Raw genomic sequence first — 27658 nt, 5'->3', positions numbered from 1 at the left:
CACTGAACAAAAGTATTTCTCACTTTGAATCTAAGTTCTCGCCCCTCATTTTTTAAAAATTTATCACTCATTCTTCAAATCTGTAAATAATACAGGACCAATTTTCCCAATTTTTCAATCTTGCTGTCCTGTGAATATGTTTGGTGAATCTTTGCACGCTCTCTAAGGCAGTGATATCTTAGCTGAGAGAGACTAAAATTGTATGTACTCCTCTAGGTGGAATCTAAATAAGTACACTCATCCTTGAACAATAAAGGCCACCATTTCATTAGCCCTCCCAATAGCTTGCTACACCAGCATATAGTGACTTTGTTAATCTACACACTTCAGTCTCAACATTTAGGAAATATTCTGTGCATCTGTTCCACCTACCATAATGGATAACTTCAATGTGGGGGGAAAAAAATTTAATCGGCCATGTTCTTGCTCATTTAGCCTGTCCAAATACTCCTTAAGCTTCTTTGTAACTTCCTGACAGTGCACACTCCCACATTGTACCATCTGTAAGTTTGGAAGTATTACTTTTTATCCCTGCCTTCCATTTGTTAATATTGTGTTTTGGGGCCAAAATATTGACCCTCGTGGTAGCCCCCTAGTCAAAGCGTGGTAATGTGAGAATGACCCCTTTTATTCCTAATCACTGGATAACATACTGAAAACTACCATGCTAGTGCATTACTTCCTCTCCCATGTGTTTTTTTTTCTCACCTGTTTCCTATGGCTGACTTCTGAAAATATGAAGTATACTGTATCTATTGGCTCTCATCAATTTCGTTAGAAACATCTCATTTCCTTGGATGCTTTCCACAGAAATTGTTGCAAATTACATGAGAACCTAACATTTTACCCTCATACTCATGAGACTAGTTCTGTTGTTCCTTTTTAGATTAAATAATTGGTGAGTGAATTTGGATTTTTTGTTTTTTGTCTTTGCATCCAACTTGAATGAAAAGTAATTGCTAGCTAATCACTGCCATAAATTTATGACTTTGTTCATCTTCCTGCTCACAGCTCTCTACATAATTCTGCAAAGTTTTTATGGATAGAAAGAAGCATTTACTTTTTTTTCTTCCTACCTTTGGGAGGTGGATGAACGTTAGTCAGTGTGTCCCAAGAGTTCAAATGAAGCTAGCTCTGCCTGGAAATCGTAGGGCCTAATCTGCCACTCTCTAGGACCGGGTAGCTGTGCTACCTGTTCTGGCAGAATTGAACTTGGATGAGGGAGGCAGCAGGATGAGCTGACTTTGGATTATTTAATTGAGACCTTGTTAATTGTGCCTGCATATTCTAAGTTTTTATCAGCATTTTATATTTGTATCTCAAAATTAAATGAAATTTGTGGTACTAAACTGTGTGCCTCACTAGTTACTTGGTGTGACAAGATATTCAACCCGAATGTTTGCTTTAGCAAGAGATGACATTTGTGCAACATTTCAGATTGCTTTGAGTATAACTGTACATGATGTTGAAATTTACCCTGTTAGCAGTAGTGCAAATATAATTGCTATATATCTTGAGCAGCAACTTAGCATAGCTCAAGTAACTATGCTCCAGCAGACAGACGTCCTTTCATAAAGACCATGCTTTTATTAATAAGTACCTGTCTTAAGTAAACTGGCATAACTCAGTATGGACTACATGATTGATTACAGTGCATCCCTTATTACTGTGAATCTAAACCTTTACAATAAACACATGTTGGTTCTTTATTCAAATATTCCCTTTAGTTCCATCCCTTCCCAGTTACTTTTATATATTGCTGATATTTGAGTTCAAAGTATAGTTTGGTCTAGTTCTGATCATGTCCTGACTTAGTCTTGTAAAACTGAATTATTTAAGCAGCTAGTTAACCGATGCTACTTAATCTGTAGCATGTTCATCCTAATCATATTTAGTGATTTTTCTCTGCCTCAGCCTGCACTCACTTTAGGTAGCGTTTGCTGACACCAGCAACTGTGGTTATCTATGCCTAGGCATTCATTCAGGAACATAGTGTTTGGAGCCATGTGCACACATCTGATCGTATAGAATTCATGTGACATCCAGAAATGCAGCATTGTGCATATTCTGAAGTGTGTATGATTTTAAAACAAGGCTCAACAGTGGCGAGAGTGTAGTGAGTAAAGGAGGAAGAGGCACAAGTCTTGGGGTGCGGCAGTAGGAGGGCCCAGAAGCCTGAGGGCTGCCTTTCACCTTCCCCTCTGTCTCCCTTGTTCTCTGCCTTGCCCAGCCACCTGTTATCTTGCACTCTGTTTCCCTCTCCTTCCCCCGCCCGCTCCCCAAAAAAAAATTCCGGGCTCTTCTGTCACTGTCACTCACTCTATTCTGCCTCTACAGTCTTCCTGGGTCCTGATTTTGCTCCTCCCTCATCTTCCTCTCCTCCTTCCTTCACTTCCTCCCCCTGTTGTTTGCTCTCCCTCGGGCCTGTACCCCCTAAAACTGTTTGCATGTGTGCAGAACGCTTTAAATTTAGTGCGCATTTGTTGGTGTCAGTTAATGCAGCCAGTGGTTTAACCAAACCTAGTTGAATTCCTGGGCAACTGTGCTAAAAGTTGGTCTCAGCACCCTTTAGTTGAAAGGTAATTGGCCATGATTGTTCCCACCCTTGATAAATATTTACAAGTGCGCATTATAGGTGAAGATGGGATCAGGCTTGGCTGAGGTACTGTTCCAACAAATAGCCTTGTGTTGCTTTTTTAAAATGTTACTGTGAGTGACTGCCGTTCAAGCTGTGCCACAGTTTGAAATCGCCCCTTGAAGGAAAGAAAGAAAAGGGGGTGGGGGGTGCCGGGCGTTGCTGTTTGCATCCGTTTCTTTATAAATAGACAGTGAGCAACACGTGTCCAATATTGACTTTGAATTTAAAATATGGCTGTATATCATCATTGCACGCAATGACTATTTTAGTCAGTTCTGAGAATGGGACTATACTTTAGAGATGTTTGTCTCACTTGAGCAACTTATATTGGAAATATTGCAAACTTAGCAAAAACTTTGATCATCACTTTTTTCCTTAAAACGTGTGAGGATTGGATGACAAAATTACACTTGTTTCTCTCAAGTGTTGACGTAATAAGCAGAAAGCACTGTAGTCTAAGTATTCTGTAGACATATTGCTATTTGCTAATCAATAACTTGAATCGTAGTGAAGTAATTTTTAAAGAAAAAGCAGACAGTTCTGTAGGTGTGATCTTGTAAATAATGTCATCAGATCTGAATTTTAATTGAGGGATAATTGTGCCTGTAATCCAGTGAAATGCTTAGCTTAAGTTAATTTAGCATGCCTATTACCTAATATTAACCATTCTGAAAATTTGACGAAACTACTTTGCCTAACTGCCTTCTACCTCTTCCTTACTGAAGGTCTTGATATTCTTTACATGATATTCATTTCAATAATGCTTGTAATATTACTGTGACCTGAACACTTCCAGCACTGTAATCCTTGGAAATTGTAAATTCCAAAAGATTAAGTTTCCTTTTATATAGGCTTTTTGCAATGTTGTTCTAAATATCAAGGCACTAACAGTGACCGTTTTTTTTATTTTCCTTTCTGAAGTTGGCAATGCAACAAAATAGTTAAAGCCAGAACATCATAATGCAATTTTAAGATCATACAGAACTGTAAGCAGTACCTGTACACTTCATAGCTGCATGATTTTTGTCAATTCTGTCCTGGCACTGCCTGCGCCCTTGTACATTATCAACTTGCCTTAAAGCCACAGGATGTATTCTACTAAGCTTGCCAAATGAAAGCTAATGTACTAATACAGGTACAGTACTCAGTATGTTTCCTTAACTGCCACTTTTGCTGCCTCCACAAACTTTTGCAGGTGCAATTGCGTAATCTTGCTCCCTTATTCATTAAGTTTAAGATTGAAATGGGAGTGTTTTGAACATTTGTTTTCCTAAACTTTTACTGGTTTTACAATCGGTTTTTAAAAGCACTGTGGTGGTTTTGCTTCTGTTGTTTAACTTAGAATACAAAATTGATAGAGCTGATGTTGGGAAGATGGATGCCATTTGGCTGCCCCTCCTTTAAAAGCCTCCGTGTTGCCTGTCTGCGCTGGCCTTTCTATGTCAGCAATAATGTTCATGCACTGCCACAATCTTCATTTGTTCAGTGTTTAGAATCTCCAGTGGGGAAGAGGAAAAGAAGCATGACTGTTAGTCCTTCTCACGATCCAGCTTTCTCAGGATTAAATCAGGTCTGAAACTGTCTCCTACTCAAGCCAACCCTAAATTTATTCTTTCCAATCGGATTTAAGGCAACTAGCTGTGTTGGCATTATTCAGACATACATGGTAAACGTGTTTGTTTTCCTGGAAATAAATTTCTTGTTCTGTTAACTAAATTATTTTCTGGCTATGGTGTGCTCTTAGAATTGGAGTGAAGTTTGACAATTTGTGAAATCTTTATTTCTTTGTATCTGCACTGATATTTATTTAGCCTTCCTCCCTTTGACTGAATTCGGGCCTAGAAAACAAACACGTTTGTTCGATCCCCCTTAGGCACTGGTACTTTGTGAACCATCTAATTACGAGATGTGTCCACCTTTTGAAGTCTGGATTTGTTAGCTTCCCACAGTGAGAACTGGCAAAATGGGGCAGGTTGGAGTGTTGGCCTTCACTGGGACTCAGACCAGCCGCCATGGAAGTGTTGGGTGAGTGCTACTTGATTAAGTCACCATGTTGACTATAGAGACTTTAAATTCCTTGGTAGTTCTGACATTTTAATTACAAGTGAAGCTGGCATATAAAGCTTAAGCACAGATTGCATCTGCAGTGTGAAAGGACATTGAGAATGAATAGCTGCTGAGACTTGAACATTTCCTTCCCAAATTTACCTGTTGAATGAATAGGTTTTAATAGATTGCCTGTACGCTAACTTTTGAGGGATTGGTGTCGATGTTTTAGCTACTTATCAAATGTATGTGGAGTTTGTTTTGGACCTTGTGTTTGGAACACATTTAGAGTGTATGACCTTTTAAACCATGAGCGGTATTTTGAATAAGTGGACACATAGGAGAAAAGTTCTACATGAGGATTAGAGAGCGATGCAGCCTTAGCTGGAACAGATAAACTTGCGCATATTGCTTAAAAGAATTTAAGTTGGGTCAAGCAGCATGTTCTGAACAGTAATCAAACTGTGTAGCACGATTTCTTTTAAATTGACCTGTTCAGAGATGTTATGACACCTCTGCAGATGATAGGTCTTGAACCAAGGTGTTGCTGCTTTTTCTTGGTTATAACAGCGATGACCCATTTTGGAAATTGACAATATTCTCATAAACTGTGATGTTTGGGTGTGTCCTCCATTTGATTGAGAAGACTTGTAAGCTAAAATACAAATAAATATTGGAACAGTTGCTTTAATTTGTCTGGTCAGATACTTCCAATTGACCTTGTTTACACCCTGTTTAATCTTGATGCGGAATTCCTGTGGAAAAGCAAAATTTGGAAGGAGAGTAATGTTCATTCTTTTTAAAAAGCATGCTGTTGGCAGGCATATTGGAAAGGAAATTACATAATTTAGTAATATCTTTTTGTTCTAGAATTGTTGTTGAAAGTTGAAATGTGGAAGCAGTGGTCTAATGGTATTATCACTACTCTGATCCAAAAATTTGGCTAATGTTATGGGGTTTGAATCTTGCTTCGGGAGATTGAATTCCATTTTTTTTTAAAGTCTGGAATTAAGAACGATTGGCCACAAAATTATTGCCGATTGTTGGAAAAACCCATCCACCTCACTAATGTCCTTCAGGGAAAGAAATCTGACTTCTGCACTTAGCCTAGCCTACATGTGACTCCAGAGGCACAACAGTGTCTTTGAGTCAACTGCCCTCTGAAATTGCCTAGCAAGCCACTTGGTTTCAAGGGCAGCCAGGGAGAAGCAGTAAATGTTGACCACCCAGCAGTATCCATGAATGGAAAACAAAATTGTTAGAGCAACTATGCAGTTTTTACGCATCATTCAGGAAATTATTTGAACCTTAATTACTCATTGCTCACCTATAGCTTGAATTACAATGGTGCAACATGTATGATCCCAATCCTCCATTGAAATTATTCATAGATTCGCAAAACATCTGAAGCAGACCTCATTCCAGCTCTGCAAATAGGAAACCTCATGGCATTTGAAAGGGTAGTCACTGTGGAGCCAAAACTTAAATATTTATAAATAAAGTTATTGAATAGTTGGGGTGAAAATAAAATGGTAAAATGCATAGTTTAGATTTGATTTTTTCTTAGTATGAAAGAGAAATGATTTATTCATAATTAAGCATAACAATGTTCTTGCTTTGAATGTCCAGTGACCAATTTAATTTCCACACTTCAATCTTTGTCATTGAGTTACTGTATAAACTGTTTACATTCCAAAAGGGCTATTAACCGTTAACCATCTTAAAATTCCATCCAGAGAGCATCAGAGCCATAGAATCGTAAAGTGCGGAAACAGACCTTTGGTCCAAATCGTCTGTGCTGGCCAAGTTTCCCAAACTGAACTAGTCCCGTTTGCTTGCGTTTGGCTTATGACCCTTTTAAACCTTTTCTTATGTGACTTTCCAAATGTTCCTTAAATGTTATAACCATACCTACATTTACCACTTTCTCTGGCAGTTCCATTCACTTACAAATTACCCCACAGTAAAAACAAGTTGCACCTCAGGTCCCTTTTTTTAAATGTTTCCCCTCTCACCTTAAAAATAGCTTTAAAAAGAAAAGCCCCCTAATTTTGAGCACTCTCCAAAGAAACTTAATAGGGAAAAGACACTTGCTATTCACCTAAACTGTGCCCCTCGTGATTTTATGAACCTCTAAAGGTCATTCCTCAACCTTTTATGGTCCAGTGGAAAAAGTCATGGTTTATCCTCAACTCAAACTTTCAAGTCCAGGAATATCCTCAATTCTTTTTGAACCCCCTTAAATTTAATAATATCCTTCCTATAGTAGGATAACCAGAACTCTACATAGTAGTCCAAAAGTAGCTTCACCAACATCTCTTGCAACTTCAACATAATGCCTCCACTCCCGTACTCCATCTGATCTAAGCAATGAAAGCAAGGGCCTTTTTAGGCACCCTGTTAACCTGTGATGTAACTTTGCCTGATCTATATTCATCGTTACAGTTCAGCAATCTGTGTCAAACTTTATTAAACAGCAACATATAGCTGCTATATGATTAGACCTGTATTGCTATTGCAGTTTAAAAGGGAGTATGGCTGATACAGCTAAGGACAAATCTCCAGCATTGTATTCCTAATTTAGAGAACAATAGTAAAGTCCAAGTATTTTTGGCCTGAATAGATTGTGATCATTTCTCGTTAATGTGGGTAAGTTAATAAAATTTTAATCCTATAACGTTCCAGGATCTATGGACTTTGCCCTGTGAGAGCTTTTTACTGTGTAATTGCAAGAAACCCTTCCCAACAATTGGATAACACTTGGTGCCACTTGTGTCAACAGGTGAATTTGCTTTAGAACTGAATTAGTGCACCAAGGGTGAATGATTTCATTTAAAATGTGATTTATCAAGCTTTTTTTAGTGTAATTTCAGGATAAAACTTTAAAATTTATTCTTGCTAAAGCTGAAATATGTAAACATTTCTTTCTAGGGTGACTAAGCACAATGTGGTGTTACTAAAATAATCTTTAAGCGAATAATCAAACGAAGATTGTTTAGTGGACAGGAACGTAAATGACTGCAGTTACTCATCCAGTAGATCATAGGCCTGTTGATTTTTCGGGCATTTAGCCTCTTGAATGTTTTGGAAATCTGATTTTGCTGTGACTTTTAATTGCTAAGAGCCATCTTTTTGAACCCCCAACTTAATTTTAAATTATCCCTGCTCATTATCACATGGACTAATAACTTGCAGAAAGTGTAAGCCTGTTTGAGTATTTGAGTCTGCTTGTGGCCTCTGATCACAGTTGACATCTATCAATGTAAGAGAATTTTCACCAGACCATTGTTTATTGGTAACTCCTAATTGTCCCAAGGTGGTGGTGAGCCGTTGCCTTGAACCGTTAGAGTTTTTGGGATATAGGTGCACTCAATACTGTTTGGAAGGATGCTTCATTATTGTGACCAAACAAAAATATGTTGTGATATAGTTCCACAGGTTAGGCAATATATGTAGAGCTGGATGCACACCACAAGCCAGGCAGCAACATAGGAGCAGGAAAGCTGTTGTTTCAGGTCTGAACCCTCCTTCAGAAATGGGGGAGGGGAATGGAGCTCTGAAATAAATGGTGGGGGTGGAGAGATGATCGGTGGACAGAGGAGCAAATAGCTGGAGAGAAGATGGGGAGGTTTGGATGAAGCCAGTAAAGGTGAGTGTTGGTAAGGAGTTGGGATGGTGGTTGGGGGGGGTGGGGAGGGTGGGGGGGAACGTGGTGGCGAGAGAGAGAGAGAGAGAGAGAGAGACAGGTAGTTGGGAGGGAAGACAGACTGGTAAGGAGGTCGGGATGAGGCTTTTAGGTTGGGGGTGGGGGTTGGTCAGTGGGGTGGGAGGAGTGGATAGGAGGGAGAAAAGATGGACAGGTCAAGGAGGCAGGAATGAGAGAGGCTGGCCTTGGGATGAGATTGGGGTGGGGAGATTTTGAATCTTGTCTGAGATAACAAGGTGTAGAGCTGGATGACTCCAGCATTGACAGTTCTCTAGGTAGTATATGACTTTAAGTATTGCAGTTAGTGTTCTGCCGTTAGCTTCTAGATGGTAGTGGGTTTGGAAGGTGCTATCAAATGGTTGCCTCCAGGCTGATGTTTGGGGAATAATGGGCAAGTAATTTGGATGGAAGCATAAAATAGCCATTGAAGATAAGTAGAACATGAAAAGATAGTTATGCTTCAACAGTACAAACCCCTGGCAAGACTCCACCTGGTACACTGTGGTTCTAGTAACAGTCCAAGGATAGATTGACCTTGGAAAGACTGCAGAGTAGATATGCTAGAATGGTATCTGGACTCAAGGGCCACTTGAAACGAAATACATTTCCCCTGTACTTTCCAAAATTTGAAAACCTTGATCAAATCATCCTTTAATGATGAGCTTGCTAAGTAATTAGAGAAATTATTCCCTCCCTTTCTTCCCATCCCCACTTATAAATAGCATTTAATGCTAGATCCACTTACTTTTGTCTAATGTTAATCTTTATGTCAAAATTGAGAGTAAATAAAGTTCTGTCAGATTATCATTTGAATGATTGATGTTGGAAGTCCTTTAACCACCACAGAAACTGAGTGACCACTTCCAAAATGTACATCATTGTAAAGTGGCAGAAAGGTACGTAACCAGAACATGCATTTTAGATGTGAAGTTGAGGGTTAAATGCAAGGAGACTAACTGAATTTGCTGATACCCTTGGAATAAAGGGATCATTTCCCTCCATTTGCTGGTACTTCCACCAAAAGGCGTCACTGCCTCTGTGCAGACATACCCGCCTAGATCATAATTCCTCTCCCTGGATAGAGTTCAACCACATCTGACTCTGGCAAGAATGCCACTACTGAACTGAGGATGATATTTGTGAACATTAAATTCGTTCCTTTCAAGGCATTAAAACAATGTTAATGCCTATGAAAGTCCTAATCTGAATTAACTTGTTTCAACTGCAAATTACAAAATTCTTTTAACTAATTACAGATATGCTGTAGCGCCCGAGTAAAGTTAACATCAGAATATTTCGTGAATGAAAGTCTGCTGTTTTTTTGATGTAGCAGTCATCCCTCTTTCAGGCATATTTTACATTTGGAGAGAGGTGATGCCTTTATTAAACACCTATTGATGTTGGGGATGGATTTAATTTGCTCTCAAACGATTGATCATAAGATGCCATTACAGCGCATTAATGGAAGCTTTCTTCCTTTCTAAAATAACTTTGATACTGCACCTTTCACAACCTGCACCTGCCCAACAGCCTTTACAGCCAGTTGTATTTTCTTTGGAAAGTCTGGTCACAGCTGATTTGTGGACAGAAATCACCCACGGTCAAAAGTTTGGTAAGGATTTTAATCTTGTGTCAATTGTTGGATTAATTTTGACCAGGTCAATTTCCAACTCATTGAAACAGTCCTGTGGCATTAAGTGTTTGACTGAAAGTGTAGGTGAGAGCTCAGTTTAAAATTCACTTGAAAAGTGGCATCTCTGACCTTCCACATTGTTAAAATGTCATTAATCTGGTGTGCTGAAGTGTTTGAAGTGGCACTTGAACCCATCGCCTTCTGACTTGGATGAATGTTATTCCTGAGAGTTCCAACACAACTTTGCACTGCAGCACTATCAATCTAGTCAGAGCAGTAAAGAAGTGCTTGTATTTGGAGTGGAGCTCAAATAAACTTTGTCATGATTATAATGAAATATGGACTTTGAGTTCCATCATTTGATTTTAATACAGAGGCTTCCATGGACTGAAATAGTTTTTGAAAGAAAAGGCTGACTTAAATGGCTCAACTGATAACATGGCAACAGATTTGTGCCAAGCTGAAGCAAGCAAACGTCATATACTAAACATTTTACTAAGTAATCTTTTTATCGAGAGACTGAAACCAGTCAAATGTGGGGAAAAAAAGTGCAACTTGCATTCTTAATTTGTACCTGGATAATGAGTTTTGCAACGGAGATGACCGTCCTGCCTGCTTTCCAACCTGGGTAATAATGAGCACAGTTGTAGAAATATCCAGATGTACTGTTTCGAGCAACTGCTTTGGCAGAGTTTTGGAGATAGATGTGTAACAGAAGACCAGGGAGAAGCACTCTGTCTGCACATGCTCAGGAAAAGAAAAGTAAGTGTTGACTTCATGGATTGGAGGAATGTCAGAACACCATCTTCAAAATCTGCGGTATTCGTCACTGCTAACCCAGGACCTAGCTAACCAACTTTGCTGTCTGACCTGTGCTTTTTCAACTCCACATTTTACCAACTGACTTTCTGGCATCAGCAGTCCTTACTATCTTAACCAAATGTGTCACTTCATATGTTACACCTCCAGAGAGGACTTTAAATTGTTATCTTAATTTCCCTTGTGTTGGAATTGGCTCCCTTTTTAACTTGTGTTTACGGCCTTGATGTCAAATTTTTATTTTCCATGGTTTGGGAAGTAATAAATTTCCTCTCATTTTCAGGGAGACCTCGTGGTTGACTTGTGTATCCAGTAAACTAGTTAACTGTGGTTAACTGGAATTAAATATACTCCTATTTCAAAACATTTAAATTTTGATGCAGCTGATTAACATAGAGCAGAATGTGATTTAGTCCTCATTTCTAACAAGTTTTAGACTAAAGCTGTGAGGAATATTAAAGCAGCTTTTTTAAAAGGAAACTTGTGTTTAGTTGCAGCTTATTTAACTAAACTGATGCAACAGATATATATTGGAGACTAGACTTGGTATTTTGCTTAACTTGAAATAATTTGGGCATATAGCTAGCTCAGTAAATGGGAGTTTGTTTTCCCTTTGCATTGGTATTGTTGCACATTATTGCAACGAATTCAATGTTAAGAAGCTTCAAAATATATTTCTTTTTAGCAATAATCAAATACGAATTTCTATAATATCAAGTTGAAATAGTGCTTGTGGTTTGGATTAGATGTACAGACTTTGATTTGTTTGTAAGATTTTTCTAATTACTGAAACAACATCCAACATCTAGTCTGACATTGCAGTCTGTCTTTGCGATGAAGTCATCTGTGGAATGACAAAATAGACCACTTAGAATACTTGATAAATTCTTGGTTGAAAATCAGGCAGTTGATGCACTTTGAAGCTTATTGATCATGTTGGACTCCTGTCCACTGAGAAATTGTGTTGTACTACTTCATGCCTGATGAGCACTGACGCTCTCCTTTTGCAGTGACCCATTAAAAAGGGATGAGGATGATAATACTTTCTAGCATTTCAAACAGCCTTCACCTGTATCAAAATAAAGATCAGTTTTATTTTAGCCACAATATGTGCCAGAAGTCTGCTGCATTACTTTTGGACTTGCTGCTATCTTTTTGACCAAATGGGCACTTTTGTCAATTTTATCTCTACAGAAAACTTGGTATGCTTTGAGTGGATAAATTATAGTCACTGAAGGTCATTTTGGACTTGATAAGAAATTGCTGCGGGCACTGACAATCTAACATTCTTCAGTTATTTTAATTCCTGTAGTTTGATTCCTATATGTAAACCTGCACTAGCTATGCTTAACTTGACAGTTACTGGCACTTAACACGTTAGTATTAAGGTTCTGTAGTAATTTAGTGGATCTGTTCTTTTTTGCCTCCATTCACAAATGGTCGATATCTTCACGTAATTTGAGCTCTGTTATTTTCTGTTTGCACCCTTCCAAAAAGGAATAGGAAAAACAACAATTTTTGGTGGCAGAAAATTAACTCTTACTGTCTTGGGATGGATGAAATGGTCTTCTGCATTTGTGGTTTTGTATCTTTGAAAAGATTTGATATGTAGAATGTTAGACTGTATCATTCAATCTGTAAATGAAGTTATTTATCCATATAATTGAAGTGTCAGTGCAGCACGTTGTCCCTTTCAAACTGATGACTTGGTGCCAGGTGCAACTTATAGACCATCTTAGCAGAATGCAGATAAGGTTCACTTTGTCATAGGAACAAACTCCCAAAGAATACCTGATCATTAATCAGTAATAAAATATGAACTATATCGAACTGTTCAAACTTTATATGCAAACATCATTTGAAAGATTGAATTCATTTTGTGTAAGTTAATGATGCACAATTAACAGGATGTACAGTGAAATGGTAAATTTAAGTTGTCAAGTATAAAATCTAAGCTAAGTCAAATACCATGGAGTAAGTTTGTAGATGACACGAACATTGACAGTGAGGTAGAAAGTGTTATTTCAGCAAGATATAAACAATGGGTAGATAAGTGGCAATTGGAAGCTATCCCTGATAAACAAAGGGTGGCAGAAGGAACAAGACAAAGGAGTACTGTAAATGGCAGGACAGGAAGCTTGGGGAAGTTGTCCACAAATCTCTGAAGGTGGACTAGAGTTTAATGAGGACAATTAAGGCAATGTGATGCTTGCCTTGTCTAGCCATGACACAGGTTAGAAGAGCAGGGAGGTCATGTTGAAGCTGTGGGGTACTTTTTGATTAGGCCACACTGGAGTTGCATGTGCTGTACTGGTCACCAGACTCTCAATGTGATTGTGCTAGAGGGGCTGCTAAGGGGATTTACCAAAGCATAGTTTAGGATGCAACGTTTTAGTTAAGTGAGTTTGGAATATGCTGAGTTTGTTAGTTTGAAGTGGAGAAGGTTGATATGTATAAGATGGAAAGTCGCTGTTCCCCTCTTTAGTTGAAGGGTCAGTAACAAGGGGATGTACTGTAAAAGAGAATGTTGGGTGGTTTTGAGGGGGGGGGGGGTGGAAACTTCTCACCCAGACATGTGGTGGGTCGGAACTGCAGAGGTTAGTTGAGGTGGGCAACCTCAACGCATTCAGTGTCATAATATTCAAGGCCGTAGGTCTAGTGTAGGCAGTGGTGTATTTTTGGCTGTTCGGATTCAATGGGCCAAAAGCGCCCTCTTCTACACAATCTACAGAAATACTTGTAGGCTTAAAATATTGGTTGTCCATTAAAGTTGACTCAATCATAATATTGGATTGCAATTAATCTAAATCTTTGGGTGTGCAGAATTGATCAAAACTGACATTGTAGTTTCAAGATATTAAAGTAATTCAGCTAGAGGCTGACTTTATATGAAATTGTTTTGGCAACTCCATTCTTCCTATGAATTTGTGCAATTGTAGCCCCATTGGTTGAAATGTTTCAGTATTGTCATCCAGTTTGCTTAGTAAGTATTCATTCTTGGTGTTAGGCCTAGATGATAATTGGCAGGTCACTTGAACATGAAATTGGAACTGAGCCTAGTTTTATTCTTGCTCTGTGCCTAGATGCACTAGTGCTTAGTGATTCAAGACCTTTAATTCTGGAATTAAAGCTAGTCTTGCTTGTTTGTACAGCTTTATGCTGCACTGCATAGCATGTTTTATCTGCCTGCTCATCAGAATTAGGAAAGTGACCTTGGATTTCACTGGCTAGCCATAGACACATAAACATAAAGGACATAAAAACATGTTGTAACTTAAGGCAAGTTGAGTTTGATATGCAGAGAATACATCACTCAAATGATTTGAGGAGAGGCTATTGTTCCTTATTTAATCCAGTGTTAATGATCATTTATTCAGCACAGAATGCCATGTGCCTTTTGTTTGGTTTGCTCTTTCTGTGGGGAGGTGGGTGGAAGGTGGGGGGGGGGAAAAAATGTAATGTTCACAAAGGCAAGAAATGTGACAGGTGTGTTTTGGCCATTAGCTAAATTGTTATTCTGTTGAATATTTAGAAGCTTAAAATGAGGAGCTAGGAAGTACCTTGTTCGTAATGTCATCCCTTGCCCCCTAAAAGCCTCTGGGCTTCCTTCACGTGCTCCTCTTCCATGTCTCCGCCCCACCTAGAAGAGTGCACTTCTGCCAAGTCAGCAATATCAGTCAACAACCTTCAGAGGAGGGATAATCTTCATAAATTAGTTATTTTACTGACCATGTAATTCTCAGGAAAAAAACAAATGTGAATTATTCAGCCTTACAGGCTGTAACATTGGGAAATTGGCAAATGTTATACTTTGAACTGCTTCCAGATTTTTGGCAGTTTGCATTTGCTAATTCAATAACTTTTTTATTCAAATTAGAAAAGGCAGGGGATTTGGTAATAGATTTAGAGGAAAATATTCATTCCTCCACATTCTGAAAAATTGGAAGTACCTTGATCACTAATACAGTACTATCTCTCTATTTCAATTCTTGAATTCGCTATAATATCACTGTTCTCTCCTTCCAGAAATAGTTACAATGTTGCAGGATGGGTTAGGAGGGCAAGCTGAGCTAAAGATGGGTTTATTTGCCTGCATGAAGTGAGAATTATCATACTTTTAAGTTTTAGTTCTTATTTTGTGCATCTCTTCATACTGACAAGGTCCGTTGTAACCCTAATTCTGCAGTTTTTGCTTAAATTTCAATTAGAATTGAATTACAATTAATTTGGGGAATGATGTCATATTGCAAAATTGAAGCTAACGTTGAATTTGATTTCATTTGTCTTTACTTCATATTGCAGCTGTTTCTGATTGACTTTGGTTTGGCTAAAAAGTACCGTGACAACCGAACAAGGCAACACATACCATATAGGGAAGACAAAAATCTTACAGGAACAGCACGATATGCCAGCATCAATGCACATCTAGGTATTGAACAGAGGTGAGTCCATTATTTGGTAACGTGACTAAAATTTGTTGGCTTTTGACTGACATTCAGAGCTGTAAAACACCTGAATAGATGGTCCCTATCCTGTTGACCTGAGAGGACTGGTGGCATTTGACATAAACCAATGGATCAGGTGTTTGAAGGCTGGTCAAATTGTGTGCAATGTTATCTCAGGCTTTCTGGATGGCAAAAAAGTCAGTTGAAGCAGCTGAGGATGGTTCAGCCTAGATGTTGTCCAGAGAACTGATAGTGTCTAAGTCTGAGAGTTTGATGGTCTTTGTGCTGGTATGACTGTAACCGTTGAAAGTTTTTTTTTCTTTGATTTCCATTTACTTCAGTTTTGCGAGGTCATAGGCCTGGAGTTGTGGTCTTAGTGGAACTCAAGTTGAGTATTATTGTGCAGTTGATTTAGTAAGTACCATTTGATAGCACTGTCAGAAGTTTCCATCACTTTGAAGTAATAATTATTTGAATTGCATTTTTCCCCTTTCTGTGGGATAAATCTGAGCAATGTTCTGCCTCATTGGGTAAATCCCAATGTTGTACCTGTGCCTGAACAAATGGAAGTGATTAATTTTGGAGCATGATCACTGTAGCTGGGCAGTTGTCTATCCTCATAACTTTCCTGTATCTAAAGCTGTCAATAATTTCTACATGTGGGTGAATGCTGAGGAAAGGTGAGCCATCCACTCAGCACCTCCAGGTGAACTGAATTACTGTGCAGGAATCATTGAAGATGAGACATATATGTGGAAGCATTGCGTATTAGTCAAAATATCCATCACAACACCAGAAAGCTTGTGACAGGACTTCTGGGATTTGTGTGTTTGCAGAATCATTTATCTGTCTACTTTCATTTGCTTGACATGCATGTGGTCACGTTTAATTTTTAGTTCAGTTTTGGGTGTGTAAACAAACCAGTATTTTCCCATTCTCTTGCAGGTGCTCAATGTTTTTTAGTAAAGAGCTTTGCCACTGCAAGTTTGTTTTCTAGAATACAGGGAATAAAAGCACAGTAATTTGAAGGCACGAGTTGCTGCTCAGCATTGGTATTTCCGGCAGAATTTATTTTCATTTTGAGTATAAGGCTTGAAAACAGGCACGTTCATGCTTAAGAGGAATGGTGTAACTTGAGCTTGACTGTTTTGGGAAAATGTTTTCTGCATTGAGTAGATTTTTGCTTCCCAACATACTGGTGAAGACACTTGTTTTTCCAGGAGTAGAGATTGCATTTTCAGTAGAAAATGCAGATGTGTTTTAAACTATGCTGCATTTCTGCAGATTTTTGTTGCTTTAACTATCAAAAATAAACAAAATAGCATACTGCCTTTTACTGGCTGTCAGACTCAGCTGTAGGGTATTCTAAAACATTTTTAGAAAATTTGTTTTGCTTAAACTGGTTCAAACAGCCATGATTTGATTTCATAAATGAAACACTAGTATCTAATCGCAGGATATCCAAACTGCACCTACAGGTGATCAGTGCTGGATGTTTTGAGTGTAAGCCCTTTTTTAAACATACATAATTTCAGTCAAGACTATGATTAGAATTTGGGTTGACAGTTTATTTAATTCTAAAATGATTGGAATTATTGAATAGAACTTCAATTGGTCACTTTTTGCTATTGTTTATTCATGCGTTTCAACCAGGGAGGAGCACTAGGTGCTGTTGAAATTGGTATAGGAAGCACAGTGGTTACTCTGACCTTCATTGCTGTCTTAGCTATAGTGCAAAGAGGTGAAGATATGGAGGGGCGGGGGCCTGTTGTTGGTGTTTCATGGCTCTTGAAACATGATCTATTAAGATGATTTATTTCAGAATCCGTGTCTGTATCTTGTTATGGACTATACCAAGCCCCCTGAAAACATGTCAAGTAGATAGCCTAACCTGTAACCATCTCTTTTATTTTTAAAGGCAAATATCTGGTGTTGCATTCTGGATACAGTTCAGTTGGTCACACTATAAGCCTTGAAGCAAAACCTACTTTATTCATACACTGTAATTAAAATACAGACAAAAATTAAAGAAAAGAATTGTCAATTGCAGATCCAACTTCAAACCTCTGCTCCATTAGAGTTGTCGAATCACAGGGATATACAGCAAAGAAGCAAACCTTTCAGTCCAACTTGTCCCTGCTGACCAGATATCTTCAATAAATCAAGTCCCACTTGCCAGCAATTGACCCACATTCCTCTTAAACGGTTCCTATTCATATACCATCCAGATGCCTTTTAAATGTCCTCCACTTAGTTTGGCAGCTCATTCCATACACACCACTCTCTGCGTGAAAGAATTGCCTCTTAGGTCCCTTTTTAAATCTTTTCCCCCCGTGCTAAATTTACCCCCTCTAGTGTTGGTCTCCCCTACCTGTCGGGAAAAGACCTTGTCTGTTTACCCTATCCATGACTCAATGATTTTAAAAATCTGTAAGGTTCAGCCTCCAATGCTGTTGGGGAAAGTAGCCCCAGTCTATTCAGCCTCTCCCTATAGTTCAAATCCTCTAATCATGGCAACATCCTTGTAAATGTTTTCCTGAATCCCTCAAGCTTCACATCTTTCCGATAGCAGAATTGAACATGGTCTTCCAAAAGGGGCCTAACTGATGTCCTGTACAGCCGCAACATGACCTCCCAACTCTTATACTCAGTGCACCAACTAACAAAGGCAAGCATACAAAACATCGTCTTCTCAACCCTGCCTGCCTGTGACTTCACTTCAGGAAGCTATGAACCTGCTCTCTAAGGTGTCTGTTTAGCAACACTCCACAGGACCTTACCATTAAGGTGCCCTGATTTACCCTTCGAAATACATCTCACGTGTATCTAAATTAAACACTCTGGCCAATGGGCTGAGGCATGGCAATCTGATCAAGATCTCATTGTAATGAGGTAACCTTCCTTGCTGTCCACGACACCTTCAACTTTGTCACGTGCAAACTTACTAATCATGCCTCCTTTGTTCACAACCAAATCACTTTCAAAAATGATAAAAGGCAGCAGACCCGGCACTGATGCTAATGGCACGCAGCTGGTTGCAGTTCCTTAACCACCACCCTCTGTTTCCAACCTTGGAGCCAGTCCTGTATCCAAGTGGCTTGAGCGCCCTGTATTCTAACTGGTCTGCAATGCAGAACCTTGACAAATGCCATGCTGAAATCCATGTGGGTCACGTCCACAGCTCTGCCCTCATCAGTCTTCGTTTCTACTCCCAAAAAACCCAACCAAGTTAATGAGACAGAATTTCCCATGCACAAAGCCATATTGACTGTCCCTAATCAGACCTTGCCTTTCCAAGTACATGTAAATCCTGTCCCTCTGTATTCTCTCCAACAACTTGCCCACCAATCTATAGTTCCCTGGCTGGTCCTTACTACCTCACTTACATAGCGGCACCTCAGCTGTGGCTATCAGTGGTAAAAATATCTCAGCAAGGGGCCTGGTAATTGTTTCCCACAGAGCTCTAGGGTATACCTGATCAGGTCCTGGGGATTTATCCACCTATTTGTGTTTTTAAGATGTCCAGCACTGTCACCTTAGTAATATGGGCACTTTTTCAAGATGTTGCTATTTATTTCCCCACATTCTGTATCTTCCATGTCCTTCACAGTAAACACTCAAGCTTGCATCAAAGTGGATTCTACCAACCTGCACCAAACAAAGACCCACCCACCCCCCACCCCCATTGTTGTTTCTGGCCTGCCTGCCCCTTTCTTGCTGTGGATCATGACAGCTTATAAGCCTCAATGGTGTCAGGATGAAAAAATGTTTGGAAAATACTCTTTGATAACATCCCAAGTTGCTTTTGAAGGGGACACAACCAGGGTGTGCTCCAAAGTTGGGTTGTGTTCTTGACTATGGGGGACTGGTAGAATCTGACCTCGGTCAAGCTCATCTCATTCCATCTTTTATGCTTTTCACGAACAGCACGGCGGCATTGAAATTGGGCGGTGGCATGGTGCCAGTTGATGGGGATTAACGCTCAGTAAGCAGCTTACCTCTATTCAGCCTCCCATCTTATCAAACTTGACAAGCTAGCTAAATGTTGGAAAGAATTGACAATGATGCCAGAGGGCAACCTGGTGAATTTAGCTCACAGCTTGCATGAATGACCTCCAGACTGGGTGTGATCCACTTGCACGAGTCAGGCGCACACCAGTCATCTGTGATCAGTGGGATCTGGTTGCAGTTGTCAGGGTGGAAGTTACCCTTTGGCTTTAATTCTGTTCCCTCTTCCTTTTCTGTAAATTAAGGCTCACATTTGTACACTCTCTTGACCAGTTGCTTACTTATATGTGACGTCCCCCTACTGGACAGTGACCAGATGTGGGTCCACAATGAGGTCGTCATTGCCAATCACTCACCAACAAATATGATTGTCTAGTTAGGAAATTCCTTATTTGCTATGGTTCATTGTTTGTTTGGCTGAACCCAAACCTGGATCTGCATTTCCAACTACACGTTTAGCTAGTGTTTTTGGGAGGTGTAATTCATTCTTGGCCTTGATCACCATCATTCCTTCCTGCAGATCCTTTTCTGTACTTCCTTTTACTGATAGGTGTTCTCAAGGAATTGTCCTTTCATACAGGAGGTTCCTCCAAGTGAGTTTCTACTGAACAAGGGTCTCCCACGTTGAAGTCTGTTTCATTTCTTGAAGGAAGCAAACAGGATTCCTTAATTACTTGCTTTGATCTCCTCTTGAGTGTCTTTATTGAGCTAGGTGAAGATGATTGGCTTTGGTGGTTGGAATTTGGGCATCCTTACCACGTGGCTCGTCCAGCAGAGTTTGATTTCAGATGATCATGGCCTCTGCTGATTCTAATGGCTTCTTTTAGGATGCTGATATTAGTATGCCTGTCCTGCCAGCTGATGCAGAAAATCTCTCTAAAACAGCATTGATAGTACTCCTGCAGAATCTTGATGTGTACCTATATGTAGTCTTATATTTTGGAGCCATACAGAAGAGTTGAGGAAAATTACCTTGTACACCAAGGTCTTGATATCATCATGAATGTCATATTCATTGAAAACTGTAATCCTAGGGTGCCCAAGGGTGATACAGTCAGTTTGGATGTGATGTTGGATCTTAGCATTGATGTCAGTCTTCAACAAGAGGTGGCTCCCCAAGCAGAAGAAATGTCCCATATTTGGGAGGATTTCTCCACTGATTTTAGTGGCGGGATAGGCTGTAACTTGCTGTGGGTGGGATTGGTAATGGACTTGAGCTGCTTTAAGGCTAAGACTAATTCTTCAGTGTGGCTCGTGAAGGCATTGAGCGGCTTGGAGACTTCTTTCCAAGAAAGCAGATAACATTATCTCTATACTGAAATTCCACCAGCAAGTGTCATTTTCTTCTTGGGTTCAATCGGTTGAGGTTGAAAAGTGTCTACAGGAGGGACAGAAAAATGGCCACCACACTGGGAAGCTTCTTGATAAAATGAAGAGTGGTGGCAATGAAGATGGGGGAAAGGATGCAGATGATCTGCATTCATCTCTGCTTGACCCCTGTCTTGACCTCAGTGGATTCTGTTGGTGAGGACAGTTGTTAGCATCTTGTCATGGAGGGGACCGAGGCTGTTGATGAGTTTTACTGCACAGCCAGCCTTTTGACAGATTCTTTCATAGCACTCCATGAATAATGGAGTCCAAAACCTTGCTCAGTGTTCCTGATGTTTCCCTTAGAGTTGCTGAGTGATGAAAATCATGCCTTTTGGTTAGAAGCCACATTGGCATTCTGGAAGGATTTCCTCAGACTGGGAGGAAGCACCTGGTGAGGGAGAGTAGGGAGATTCACCTAGTTCCCACAGTCCACTCTGTCTTGAAGGCAGTAGTGATGGCAGCATCCTGAAAACCTGGGACAAATCCCTGATTTTTCAGGAACAGTCAATGGAGATGAATGGTAAGCTCTGCTCCTGTAAGCTTGAAAATCTCAGCTGGAATCCTGTCTTGTCCAGTGGCTTTTCCATTCTGTGTTTAATAGTAGTTTCAACTTCCGCCATCTGAAATGGGACTTGAAGGTCATCTTTGTGGAATGGGGATTTCAACAGATATTCTTGTTGATGATTGTATTGCAATTTACAAGTATTTTTAAGTTTTCTCCATCAGAGGTTGATGGCCCTCAAAAGGGTTCCATGCTTACTCGAAATTGGCTTGTGGCCATTGGTGTTCGGTCCATATGTTGCCTTGATACTGGAGAAACTCGGGTGTCGTGCTTATTGGCCAAGAGTTGCAACTCCTTGTCTTTTTTCAGTCCACTGGGACTTGATTTCCCTAGCTTTATTTTTTGTAACTTAGTTTGCTGTTTGAGTTCTGTCTGTGTTGCTGGTATTATTTTACCAGGTATGGAAAGCTTTCCTCCTCTTGTTGGCAGATTATAGATGATATAGTCATTGCTGTCAAACCAGTCTTGGCATTTCTGGTCTTGTAGATGATTTCTTCACAGTATGAGATGACGGCTATCTTCAGCTTTTTCCACAATTCCTCCTAATCATTAAAATGAACAGAATTGTGCTGACTTCAAGTGAGTTCAAATGGACAAGTATGTGGATAAGCAGTGACTAGGATGACGATGGGGTATATGCTGTGAACGCTGGCTATGGTTGCTGTGCCATTACATTGCTAGTGAGTGGCAGTATTGGACAAGTATTGGCAATCCAGATGCATAGCTTCTCAGATAATGTGCGTGCAAGTGATGATGTTTTGGCAGATATCTGCTTAGAAGCAAATTTTATGTACGAATGGAACATGGTAAGTTGGATGGAAATCTGACAGGAGAAACACAACTGGCGCATTGTCGGTAACTAGTAAGTTTGAGATAGGGCAAGAAAACCTGGCGTCATAGTGAAAATCCTTCTGAAAAACTAGACCCAATTTGGGACTTGGCCAAAGCACCACAAAACTCAGCCCTCGTTTACCATGGCTTGAAAAATGTATTTTATGTAGCGCCTTTCATAACCTTGTGATGCACAAAGTACTTCAGTCAGTTATAAGTGTTAACAAGTTTCATTGTTGTAATGGTAGAAATACACTTAATTCATGTATCAGCTAGTGATGAAACACCAAGTAGACCACATCTTTCTTGATCAGTGGATTATAGTATTTTGAATTACATCAAATTTTTAGCCTTGTGTAACAAAGACCTTCATCTAGGCCCGAAACGTCAGTATTTGTGCTCCTGAGATGCTACTTGGCCTGCTGTGATCATCCAGCTTCACACTGTTATCTCGGATTCTCCAGCATCTGCAGTTCCCATTATCTCTGTTTAGCCCAGTGTGGCCACTTTGAATTATCCAGTTAACCCAATGCCAGCTGCAGCATGCCATAGTCTTAAAATTTCTCCCTTTGAGTATTTGCTAATATAGCAATAATAACTTACTTATAAGTTAAACTTCTCCTAGGTGTTTTACTAAAGCCCTTCAAGACGCTGTGGAGATAGAGGGACACAGCAGGCCAGGCAGCATCAGAGGAGCAGGAAAGTTGACTTTTCGCATCGGGACCCAGAATTCTGAAGGAGGCTTCTGACCTGCAGCATCAACTTTCCTGCTGCTTTGTTGCCTGGTTTGCTGTGTTCTCCAGCTCCACACTGTCTCTGACTCCAGCATCTGCCGTTCTTGCTATTTCTTCAGACACTGAGATTATTAAGAGGGATTAGTGCAGGTGATTAAAACTTCATCAAAGAGATAACACCAAGATTGATATAATGGACAGTAGAGAAGGTTAGCTAGGATTATAAATATCTTAATTGTCGATGGACTGAGGAGTGGTAGATGAAGTTTAATTTGGATAAATGTGGGGTATTGCATTTTGGTAAAACAAACAGGGGCATGACTTCTACAATTAATGGTAGAGCCTTGGTTCGTGTTGTAGAGCAGAAACCTAGGGGTTCAGGTACATAATTCTCTTGAAATTTGTGTCACAGGAAGACAGGGTGGTTAAGATGTTTAGCATGTTTGCTTCCTTTGCTCACTCTTTTGAGTATGGGAATTGGGATGTCGAATTGTAGTTATATGGGGTGTTGATGAGGCCTGTACTGGATTACTGTGCAGTTCTGGTTACTTTGTTTCAGGAAGGATATTATTAAATGGAGGGGATTCAGAAGAGATTTACCAGAAAATTACTGGAATGGAAGGTTTGAATTTACAAAACTAGGTTGGGACTTTATTCAATGGAGCTTGGGAGGTTGAGGAGTGACCTTTTTATAGAGGTGTGTAAAATCATGAGGGGCATAGATGAGATGAATAGCAGAGAACTTTCCCTAAAGTGGGGAAGTTCAAAACTAGGGAATATTCTTAAGGTGAGGGACAAAGATTTAAACAGGATGAGGTCAGCTTTTTTACACAGTGGCCAGTGTGGAATGAACTCCCAAATGAGGTGCTGGATGCAGATACAGTTAGAACTTTTTCTTAAAGCAGTACATGAATAGGAATGTTTGGAGGGATAATGTCTAAAGAAGGCAGACGGAACTTAGTTTGGTAACATGGTCAATTGTGGATTAATTGGACTCTGTTTCCATGCTATGACTCTTGATTCTAATTGGCCTAATTGTAAACGCTATCAAAATGATTAACAAAATATATGTATTAACTCATTAACTGCTCCAATGTCTCAAAACACATCTTTGGCAAATGCAAATTTAGTAAAGTAGATCACCTAGCATGCAATTCCAGCAACAGGAAGGGAACTGTCAGCTTTTAGCTGTAACAGAAAAAATAACTTCCATATTCAACTTGAAGACCCAAGCAGCAACTGCTGAAGGCTAAAACTTAAAAGTCTACGTTCTGTGGGAGTTTGACCCCACCCGGTCAGGCTGTTTCTATCATTCCAGTGCTTATTTTAAAAAAAAAACCAAGGCAGCTCAAGCTGTTTGTGATAAGCTTTGGAGCAGACTTCTCAGTACCTCTGCCCCAAGCGTTCTTAAAAGAACAGGATCAAATGCACCTCTTAAAGCCATTGTATTGTGACAGTCTGTACTGACTGATTTTTACTTGATCAAGAAGAAAAACTTATGATGTAAAGCTGGGTATAACTTGAGGGAAAAATAAACCGATACCAAAACTTCAGTAGATAGTTCTAATCAACTTGATCAGATGTAGTATGATCTGGCCAAAACTGGCTACTTCATCTGAAGTTCCCAAGAGCTGTAGTTTTAATTTTGCTAGTAAATTGGGAAAAGCCAGATTCAAATTGAAATGTATGCATAGGATTTAATTTTTTTTGCAATCAGATCAACTAAGTACAGGCTGGGTAGAGAGTATTAATTTTTTAAAATTCTCACATGTACATTTTCAGAAATCCAGAAATCTTGCTCATTGTGCCCTATGTTGGGACCCTTGGGTTTTCACTCGCATCCTGTAGGTTGAGATGTCACCTGATTTTAACTTGTTCTCCTTGGCTATCTCTGGGTTTCAGTACTCTGAAGTAAAGCTTTCCAAGCGAAATGGTTAAGATACTTTCCACTTGGTTTTGTAATTTCTTGAGAACAACTATCTTTTTTTTGCCCAACAGTCGTCGTGATGATATGGAATCTCTAGGATACGTACTGATGTACTTCAACAGAACAAGCCTTCCCTGGCAAGGATTGAAGGTAAATCCAAGGCAAATGGGATCAAAATAAGTAGCAACATAGATCAGCCTTAATGTAGATGGTTTGAGTTGCAATTATATACATCTAATCTTTGTGATTATTCATTAAATTTGAAGCATTTCTGACCCGTGGTTGAGGAAATTAGTCTAAGAATTGAGAGCAGAAATATGCACCATATGAGCCTTTAGCCTGCTCTCTAATAAAATTCTGGCTGGGTTTTTTTTCCACCCCCTCTCCCACTCTCCAGTCTGTTTGCTTATATGCACAGATTCCCTGTGGGAACAAATTTATGTCCAACTTAGTGCTAACTAAACTCAAAGATGGCAAATTTACAACCTGTTGGGTAGACTACAAAGATTCACTAGGCTTTATATAAGTATCTCCTATCTCGCGCTAAATGATCTGCCCTAATGAATTTGTGATTCTGAGCTCTAGATTGTCCTGGCTGGCAATGTCTACCATGTCCAGCTCTATTTACCTTGCATTTTTCCATGAGATCAGTTCTCAATCATTATCGTAGCCAAAATACAAGCCCAGTTTACTCGGCTTCTTGCTACAGGACAATCTTGTCACTGCAGGAATGTATCCAGTAATCTCTTCCTAGGAAGTACATCCTTTTTAAATATGGAAGTCAAACTCATACAGTACTCCAGATGTGATCTCACCAAAGTGTTATACAATTATAGCAAGACTACCTTGTTCTTATCCATCTCCTTATGATAAACTGGACCTGTTTTAAGAAAACTCCATCTTGAGGAATGAGTAGCTAGTATGCAGATTTAGGATTTGAGTCTTGGGATATACTTTGCGTACTATATAAATTTTTATAATGTTCTGAATGCATTAGATTAATTATTTTTTAAAGAATAACCCATGAGGCTATATGTTTTTTTGGAATGGTGTGAATAATGTATAAAGACATGTCTCAGCTTATGGCTATTAGAGCAAACCTTTCAAACTTGCAGATCACATTTGTGAGAAAATGCTGTTCAGCCATTTCATATGAAGTATTTGCCAGCCAGCCAATAATAAACAGACTGCTAACATCTTCAGAAGATGTGTGGAATATGCATCAGGTATAAATGTGATCTGTTCTTCACTAGTTTTCATGCCCTGAACTCAATTTATCATCCAAATAAAAGCAAAACACTGTGCAAGCTGGAAACAAGCACTACTGCAGAAACTGAAAAGCAGTTTTCTTCATAGCAAAGAATCGTACTGAACCAGAAGTATTGACTGTATCCTTCTGAGTTTCTCCAGTATTTTGTTCGTTTCAACTGATATCCTGCTACTGCTTATAAATACTCCCTGGGAGATCTCATGTGTCATGCTTGTCTGTGTTGCATTATCCTCACCACTGTGGGTTGTCTGTAAAGAGAGTTGCCGTAGTCCTAGCAGACCATAGAAGCCTCATTAGAGAGACACAGTAGTGGCACACCATAGCTCAGGCGAGAGATGGAGAAGCAGAGTCCTTCATGACAATTTCAGCTGGTGTGGGAATTGAGCCCATGCTTTTGGTGGTGATGTCATAAATGAACCTTCCCAACCACCTGAGCTAACGATCCGTGTCTAACCATTCTGTGACTAATTATCCTCCATGATGCATTACCCTATCTTCATGGATAACCAGATGTAAAACTGGATGAACACAGCAGGCCAAGCAATATCAGAGGAACAAGAAAGCTGATGTTTCGGGTCTTGACCCTTCAGAAAAAATTTCTGATCCTCCGCTGCTTGGCCTGCTGTGTTCATCCAGCTCTGCACCTTGTTTTCTCGGATTCTCCAGCATCTGCAGTTCCTACTATCTCATCCTATCTTCGCCCCTGCTATTTCTTTCCCAGTTCCTTTTCCTCTGCTTTCTATGTATCTGTCTAGTATGGAATCAGAGTATCTTCTGCATTTGGCGAATACCTCCAGCATAAGTGATTGCAGCTAACTAGCATAATTGTGCTGTTTGCATTGTAAATACAAATAAGTGGCTCTTTTTCTGATGCCAGTAATTTTAAGGGCAGGTGAAAATTGTGGTTTGTGATTGTGTTTAGATTGAGAAAGAAACTACATTTGTATGATAAAAGCACTTGGAAGTATTTGTTACATGAAACAAATATGTAAACATTTTGTCCTGGAGACTTGTTAAACTAATTGAATCGTGCTATTCTTGTAGTATTGTTCTGGCAAAATTAAATTTTCAAATGCTGACATTTCACAAAAGCACGTGTATTACATCAGCCCACCTTCTTAAAATATCAGAAGGCCTCCGATTTGTTGAAAATGTGGGTGATCTTTTTTTTTCACAGGAAGCAGCGCCTTCATATGCAGTGCAACAATTCTTCTGTGAATGATACTTGCTGTATTTTAAATAGCCATAATTGTGAATTTTTGACATAAGCTCATCTCATCTCATGTGACAGACCTCAACACTTGTAAATACTGTTGTAACAGGATTTTAAATGATGTCAGCCATCTTTTTAACCAAGCATGATGGATTAATGTGCCACTACCACTACTTCAAAATCCATTTGTTTAATTAAAAATCATCGTTGACAATCTACTAAGTAATTGACAAAGTCTAGGTGGCAATAGTTTGCTTCTGCGCCTGTTTACTTTCTTGCAACTATTAGACGATATGAGTCCACTTGGATTTCGACTGGTTTACTTTTACTAGGTGAGCAATTGATGACTTTTGAAAAACATGGATTTTGGCAAAGTGATGCTGGTGCATTTGAGACAGGCAGGCAGACAGACTAATGATGACTGGACTTGTATTTGCAAGCAATAAATGGAACTT

General features: G+C 39.5%; 2 protein-coding genes across 3 annotated transcripts in view; one reads left to right on the top strand and one right to left on the bottom strand.

Moving 5' to 3' along the window:
- The window catches only part of arhgef37 (Rho guanine nucleotide exchange factor (GEF) 37), a 411845-nt gene that overhangs the window by 207180 nt on the left and 177007 nt on the right, over nt 1-27658 (bottom strand). The gene's annotated exons all lie outside the window — the stretch shown is intronic.
- csnk1a1 (casein kinase 1, alpha 1) overlaps nt 1-27658 on the top strand; it is a 50642-nt gene that overhangs the window by 13642 nt on the left and 9342 nt on the right. The window contains exons 5-7 of one of the 2 annotated variants that reach the window (XM_048543929.2): nt 4125-4208; nt 15145-15284; nt 24792-24870. In XM_048543929.2, the coding sequence (XP_048399886.1) occupies nt 4125-4208; nt 15145-15284; nt 24792-24870 (303 nt within the window). The remainder of the gene's footprint in view (nt 1-4124; nt 4209-15144; nt 15285-24791; nt 24871-27658) is intronic. The other variant, XM_048543930.2, reaches the window with a different exon arrangement.

This window comes from Stegostoma tigrinum, chromosome 13 (assembly GCF_030684315.1).
Source record: "Stegostoma tigrinum isolate sSteTig4 chromosome 13, sSteTig4.hap1, whole genome shotgun sequence".
Lineage (NCBI taxonomy): Eukaryota > Metazoa > Chordata > Chondrichthyes > Orectolobiformes > Stegostomatidae > Stegostoma > Stegostoma tigrinum.
The sequence above is the reverse complement of the archived record's forward strand: the minus strand, read 5'-3'. Positions and strand labels throughout refer to the sequence as shown.